The sequence below is a fragment of the Leptopilina heterotoma genome, unplaced genomic scaffold (assembly GCF_015476425.1).
Source record: "Leptopilina heterotoma isolate Lh14 unplaced genomic scaffold, ASM1547642v1 Lhet_190, whole genome shotgun sequence".
Classification (NCBI taxonomy): Eukaryota; Metazoa; Arthropoda; class Insecta; order Hymenoptera; family Figitidae; genus Leptopilina; species Leptopilina heterotoma.
In genome coordinates this window covers 2200515-2208665 of record NW_025110909.1, presented here as the reverse complement: position 1 = coordinate 2208665, position 8151 = coordinate 2200515, and the positions used below count along the sequence as shown (strand labels likewise).

Genomic DNA, 8151 nt, shown 5'->3' with positions numbered 1-8151 from the left:
TCTGCATCAACTGCACTGGAAGTGAGACAAGCGGTGCACGGACATTTTTTCCGTGCAGGGGGTTCAAAATGTGAAAGTCTGACTATAGATTCCTAATGAGTGACCCAAAAAACCCCTAGATACCAACTTCGAAGTAAATCCATTAATAGTTAAAAAATTCGTCCCCAAAATTGGAGCCAACATTTTAAATTTTAAAAATCTAACTTCAAATTCGTAATCAGCGACCCAAAAAACCCCTAGATACCAAGTTTGAAGCAAATCTATTAATTTTTAAAAAATTCGTACGCCATATTGGATCCGACATTTTGAATTTTGAAAATCTAACTTCAAATTCGTCATCAGCGACCCAAAAAACCCCTAGTTACCAAGTTTGAAGTAAATCCATTAACTTTTAAAAAATTCGTCCGCCATATTGGATCCGCCATTTTGAATTTTGAAAATCTAACTTCAAATTTGTCATCAGCGACCCAAAAAACCCCTAGTTACCAAGTTTGAAGTAAATCCATTAATTTAAGAAAAAATAGCCTACCTCTCAAAATCCGACAGATTTTTTGAGGTTAGAAAAAAATCCTGACGTGATGGAGCAAAACGGACTTCGGATTCGTGTTCAGCGCGTCAAAATACATAGGAAATGACTAGTCTGGTCTGCCGCGCACGACACTTTTTTTTGTGGGGCTGTGTTATTATATCGAATTGGTTTTTTGCTAATACGTCCCGATCTCGTGATTACAATTTCGTCTTTGTCACATTCATTCTGAGAGTTGTCATTCATCACACATTCAACATTCTTATTTCTATCAGTCTTATTTTGTTTTTCATTTCGTTTCTCTCGAAGGTCGTTTACAGTTTCTTTACTTGTTACCTCTAACGGGTAAATTCTCTGAATGGCTCTCTTTAATATACCTTTTTTTGATTTCAGTACGAACACTCTACATTCATTATCTCGACCCACAATAGAATCTACTACGAGTGCAAGAGGCCAGTCAATGCGCTTCAAATTATCGTCTCCGATCAAAACAACGTCTCCGATATTTATTTTACGTGTTTCTTTTTTCGAATTTTTGAAAGTTAGTTGGCCCAGATACTCGGAACGAAATCTCGCACTGAGATCATTGAAAATCTTTTGTCTATATTTTAATTTTTTATTCAATTTCTCGGTATACAACATGTCCAAATCTGGAACCCCTATTTCGCGAATTTCTTGCAGAAACATGGATGGTGTCAAAGGCTTGAGGTCGTCAGGATCTTCAGAGACGTAGGTCAAAGGTCGTGAATTAACTATGGCTTCCGCATCACAAAGTGTCGTTATCATACTTTCGTATGTGAGGCTTGCCCTACCTAAAATTTTTCTAAGGATTGTCTTTAACACGCCTATGAGCCTCTCCCACCATCTCCCCCACCAGGGCGCTGACGGTGGGTTAAACACCCAATTTATTTCCATGGTCGACGTTCTTTTAGCTATGATTTCCCAATTTAATCTCTTCAACGCATTGGCTAAACCTTTACAATTTGTCCCATTATCACTGTGCATGTATTTTGGTCTCCCACGTCTGGCAATAAACCTGCGAAAACAATCCATAAACTCGTCTGTAGATAACGAAGAAGCTAGTTCAAAATGTACCGCCCTATACACGGCACACGTGAAAATTACTATCCACGCCTTTTCCTTTTTATTTGTCTCTGACAAATAACGCACTTTAAAATGACCGATTTTACTATTCTTCGCGCTGATATTATCCAAAATTTTTCACGTAAACTACTCATGACCGTAAGACTTCCTGCATGACCTAATTTCTCGTGTGTTTCTCGCACCAATAAAATTATAACGTCATGTTTATTATCTAATACTACCGGACAGAGAAAATTCAAATTGACTTTGCGGTTGAAAATTTTCGTTTTCACAACAATTAAACCATTTTCATTTACCGTTGTTTTTAATGAAGACAATTTATTCGCTGATTTTAAATCGAACATAACTTTTTGCAAATTTTGCATTAAACGTATTTCGGCAATTTCTATTTCTTTTGACGTTAATTGATTTTCTTGATCTTGTTTATCTATCGACTGATATTTGTCCGTAGTTTTTCGTGATTGAATTCGCGTTCTGCAATTTCTAACGAATCTTAAAGCCAAAGCAATAAAACGCAACAACTTAGTGTAGGAAGAAAACCGAGCACTAATATCGAGTTGAATTTCTTCCTTGTTTACCATTTGAACCACTATTGTTTTCTTTTTCTCTTTTTCGACCTCATTCTCGTTAATTTTACAACCCGAAACCGGCCATTCCTCTTGCTGCGCGTATAACCATTTCGACTCTAACAATTGCGAGGGAGTGCAACCGCGAGACGGAAGATCTGCTGGGTTGAATTCTCCGGGCACATGCTGCCAATCTTCAATCCTAGAAAGCGCTCTAATTTCCTTGACTCTATTATGGACAAACGTGCCCCATTGTATATCGCGACCAATCCACGCTAAAACCGTCGATGAATCCGTCCAATACGTGATTTTATTTACCTCGCGAGTCATAGATTTCAGGGTCGCATCTGTCAACCTAACGCCGATTGTCGCTGCCATTAATTCCAGTCGAGGAATAGTCGCTCCTTTCGGAGCTATGCGAGATCTAGCGCTCATCAATTGTACGTTAATTACTCCAAGATAATCCGCTCTTACGAAAACTGTCGCAGCATACGCTACTCCACTAGCGTCACTAAACATATGTAAAGTTAAAACTCCCTTTCCAATTTTGCGCGGTATTTCCACGTTTTTTAACAATTTTAAATTTTCTAACCACGACAAAAATATTTCCCCCCGCTTATCTTTAATTACTGTATCCCACTCGACTTTCTCGGACCACAGTTCTTGTAGCAACAATTTTGGTAGCAAGGTTACTGGAGCGGAAAAGCCTATAGGATCGAAAACTCGATGAGCAGCTGACAACATTGTTCTTTTCGAGACTTTATCTGGTTTCTCTATATTTAAAATCGCGGGATTAATTGACATCACATCTTTTCGCTTATTCCATAAAAGCCCCAACACTAACGTTGTCTCGCTCTCCGTACAGTCTCCCGTGTACTCCCACCCACGCAAATCAAAACTCCCTGTAGCCATAATCGCTTTTGCTTCATGTTCAAATTTTTCTCTTTCCGATATTGTTTCCACGCTTGTGACACAGTTGTCGACATAAAAAGAATCTCTTAATTTTTCCACCGAATTTACCGACCAGGCCGTACTAATTTCTGACTTCGACTTTTCTATTGCTCTTATCAAAATTAATTCGATAACAGCTGCAAATAAGAAGGGGCTACACGCCAACCCGAAAACGACTCGACGATGACGAAATATCTTTATCTGTCCCCCATCTAACCATAAAAAGTGAAGATAGTCCCGATCCAATTCATTGATACCAATTTGCAAAAAGGCCTTTTTTACATCTGACACTACACCGATTTCGTACTCGCGAAAACGATTAAGTGCTGAAGGAACCAATTCAATTAAATTCGGGCCTTTTTCCAAGCACTGATTCAACGAAGGACTTCCTTTTTTACACGATGACGCGTCAAAACTGGTCTTATCGTTGTTGAACCATGTGCTTTAATAACTGGCCTATGTGGTAAATAGTGATTCGCCTCCTTCTTCTCTGTTTTCGAGACTTCCTCAATAATACCTTCCGACAACCATTCCTTAAAAATATTACCATAAGCTTCGAACAATTTTTCAGATTTTAATTTCTCTATGGTTTTTATTAAACGATTGCGTGAAATTTCGTAATTACTCGAGACAACACTATGATTATCTTTAAATGGTAGCCTGACTTCGTACCGACCATCTGCTGTCAACTTTGCTGTACTCATAATTAAATCTTGAGTCTTTTTATCGCGAACCATTTTTTCCGTTTTCTCGATTGGATCGGTAATTCCAATCACATCTAATTGCCAAAGATCGGATAAGCTAGCCTCTTGCACGATCATTGTAGTTACCAAAATCGCAGCATCCTTTCTCATTGATGGACCAGGGAGCTTCCCCAATATTGTCCACCCTAGATTCGTTTCAAACGCCACTAAACCGTTTTCTAAATCGTGTTTTCTCCCCGTAAAAAGTTTACCTGCAACATCCTCCCCGATAAGAATATCAATAGGTTTATTTTCATCCCCAATATCAGACAAACTTATATTATTTTTTCGCAAATGTTGCACCCACTCTTCACTTCTTACTCCCGGTATCGAATCACAAATTGTGTTTTGATCCATTACAGAAAAATTACACGCGTAAGAATTATCAATACTTTTCATATGAATTAAATAAACATCGTGGCTTTCACATTTCGATTTTATTCCCCCGAACAATGAATGAATTATTTCTTGTTTACCCTTTATTTCGTAACCCAATTCTTTCGCAATACATGTTCTAATATAAGAACGTTGAGAAGCTGAATCGATTAAAACTCTAACAACTTTTTCCCTTGATTGTGAATACAGCTTGACTTTCAACGTTTGTAAATAAACCTCGGGTGAGTCACAAAAATTCGTCAAGTTATGTTCTTTTACAATTTTATTCTTATCGCCCGAGTTATTTTCCGTAGAATCTTTAGAAAGAAAACTTGGACACATCAAAAGAACGTGTCTACATGAACACCATTCACATTTAATTCTTATTCTACACGTTCTTGAAATGTGTCCCTTCTTCAAACAATAAAAACATGCGTTCTCCTTTTTTACTATTTCCCGTTTCTTATTTAAATCAAGCTTACGCGCCATCTCACAATCTCGACTCTCATGAGACAATGTACAAAATATACAAGTTACCGTTCTTTCAATATTTTTAGTAACAAGAGTATGCGCGGTAGGAATATCTCGAATATGATCTACTTTACCTTTATGTTTTTTCGCCTTCTCTTGATCTGCCGAAACACCAAAACCTGAAAGCGCCATCTCGATCCGTTCTTCGTTTTCCACTTCTCGTTGTAAAAATTCCAATAATCTCGATAATCTATCCTTGTGTTCCTCAGGATTTCTATGATCACCACCTTCCCGTACTCCATTCCGCTGCCATACACGAAGCAATAGGGATGACTCCACAAGAGGGTACAGCATTGCCGTACATTTATCGGTCGTCACTCCAAGTGTCTCCAAAGCACGAATATTAGATTCTAATTTGTCGTAAATTATTAAAATTGACGAATTCTTATCGTGCTTTGAAGCGTTTTGTAACACTAAACCAAGTAACTCCCGCACATAAAATTCCACTACGACGTCATCACGACCAAATCGATTTTTTAAACTTTTGATCGCCTTGTCGTAATTTTCCGCCGTCGAAGGGAAACTGCTAATTAAATCACTTGCACGAGAACCTGGTATTGCTGCCTGAAGTAAATATTGGAATTTATCCTCCTTATAAATAGAGTCGTCACTGTGGATTTTGTTGAACTGCGTCCAAAATGGCAGCCAGTCTTTTATATGTCCGTTGAATTTCGGTAACTCGATTTTAGTCGGATTCAAAGTTTTCTGAACAGCTACGGCAGGCGAAACAAACGTAGGTTGCTGAAATTGCACCGCCTGTGTCGTCAATGTAGAAACTTTCATTTTTGCTGATAGAAATTGTTTCTTATAAGTATCATTAGTCTCTAATTCTCTAGTTATTTCTTCCTCGTCTTCCACCTCTTCAAAAAGCTGTTGCGTAAAATTGAAATGAATTGCGTCCAAGTCCGTCATTTTGCTCTCCAACATCTGAAAAGCAACTAATTTCTCTTCTTTCGTACCCTCGCCATCAAATTCCGTTATAAATGAATTAAAACTCCTGGTAAAAAGAGCTCTTTGGGTTCTCCTTTGCCTCTTAAGAGTATCCATCTTGCTTTTCGTACACGGAACACTTCACACCTCGTGGCCCGCTTTAAACACAACACTTTTTCCAAAAATGCACTCACGACAGTCCTGTCACGGTCGCCAAATGTTAATTTTGACTGAAGTGAGCAAATAAGGTAGAGGAAGACAAAGGGAACAGAATTGAGACACCAATTAAAAATGAAAAGTCTCACTTAGTTCTCATTCATTCGTCACGAATCAAGACATTCAGCCCTATCTGTGTTCGACGCTGGGAACTTGATAGCCATAACAGTGATTACATAAGTAGAAATCATACTATTTCTAGATCTGCCTACATTAAATACAATATTGCTGTAAGAGATAAAGAATTTAATCAAATAGGTGGTTGAGAATTATGTAAAAATAGAAAAAGATAGATTAAGATTTTGTGCAAATAATCAAGCTCAAGTGAGAAGTGAAAGATATAAAGGACTGATGGATTAATTACACAATCATGTGTTGGAAAATGATGTACACGTGTGAAAAACGATTATATTGCCTTCCACTTTTATTTGATCACCTCGAAATATGATGCAACAATATCAGGATTCGATGGCTATTGTTGCTCGTCATGGTAGACCAGATTTATTTATCATAATGACGTGTAATCCAAATTGGAAAGAGATACAGGAAAATTTATTCCCCTATCAAACTGCTGCTGATAGACCTGATATAGTAACTAGGGTTTTCACATTAAAAGTAAAACATCTACTTAAACTTATTGTTAATAATAAATTATTTGGAGAAGTCAAATCTTATGTTTATGTTATTGAATTTCAAAAGCAAGGATTGCCACACATTCATTTGTTAGTTATATTGAAAGAAAATTCTAAAATATTAACAGTTGAAAGTGTTGATCGTTATATTTCTGCAGAAATTCCTGATGAAAATATCAATCCTATTTTACATAAAATAATAATGCAAAAATAATATTCACGGACCTTGTGGAGATTGGTGTTTAATTGATGGGAAATGTTCAAAAAATTTCCAAAAATTTACCAAGAAGAAACTACAATTGAAGAAAATTGCTATGTTCATTGTCGTCGAAGAAATAATAATAAAGCGTATAAACGACAAAATGGATTTATTGTTGATAATTCTAATGTTGTTCCGTATTGTCCTAAACTTTCAGAAATATTTAATTTCCAGATTAATGTAGAAATAGTTTTGAGTATTAAGTCTGTTAAATATTTATATAAATATATTCTCAAAGGGCATGATGCGTTAATCGCTTACCCATTTCGATTTAAATAAAAATACAAAACTTCTGGATTATTTTAAACTTAACCAACGAGATAGTAATGCTCAAAAGTATTATTATTCAGATATACCAGAGCATTATACATGGGTAAAAAAATCTCTGGAATTGAAACAACGAATTCGTAAAGAAAAAGTATTGGGAAGAATGTATTCAGTTAATGCACATCAATTGGAGTTATTTTATTTTAGATTATTGTTGCTTACAGTAATAGGATCAACTTCTTTTGAAAGTTTGAGAACTGTTAATGGAGTTGTTTATGAATCTTTCACAACTGCTTGTTTGGCATTAGGACTTGTCGAAGATGATAGTGAGTGGATTAGGACAATGGAAGAAGCTGCATTATGGATGATGCCTCATTTACTTCGTCAATTATTCACAAGAATTTTAATTCAATGTCATCCTGTACATCCGGATAAACTATATATGCGAACAATTTAAGGGTTAAATGTCAGAAGATTATTAAAAAGTAAACGGCATTGAAGCTGAACAAAGGGCTTATAGAAATATTAAAACAATGTTATTTAACGAAGGATATAATTTAACTGACTTTCAGGGGTTATTAGATATACAAGATGAAATTTTTACTGAACAAGTAAATGATATAAATATTGCAGAACATATTAACATAGGAGAACTGAGTTATGCTAAATTAAATGCAAAACAAAAACTTGTAATTGATTATGTACTTGATGCCCTGAAGGATTCTTCTTTTGATGGTTCTAAGTGCTTATATGTTAATGGTTTTGGAGGATCTGGAAAAACATTTTTATACATTATGCTATGGCATTTGTTAAGAAGTAAAGAAATAAATGTTTGCAACATGGCATTTACAGGTATAGTTGCGATTCTGCTTTCTAATGGAAAAACTGTTCATAAAGTTTTTGGCTTACCCGTTCCATTATACAGTGATTCATCTTCAAACATTAAAGTTTAATCTAAAGAAGGCCTCTTTTTAAAAAATATAGATGTTTTTATTTGGGATGAAGCACCAATGGCTCCAAAATATGCTTTAGAAATGATGGATTATCTATT

General features: G+C 36.0%; 1 protein-coding gene across 1 annotated transcript; it reads right to left on the bottom strand.

Annotated features, from left to right (window-relative positions):
* Positions 1-3521: 3521 nt before the first annotated feature.
* LOC122500741 lies at positions 3522-5843 on the bottom strand. Its single transcript, XM_043609814.1, has one exon. It carries the CDS (start codon positions 5841-5843, stop codon positions 3522-3524), a length of 2322 nt encoding a protein of 773 aa, XP_043465749.1.
* Positions 5844-8151: the final 2308 nt, after the last annotated feature.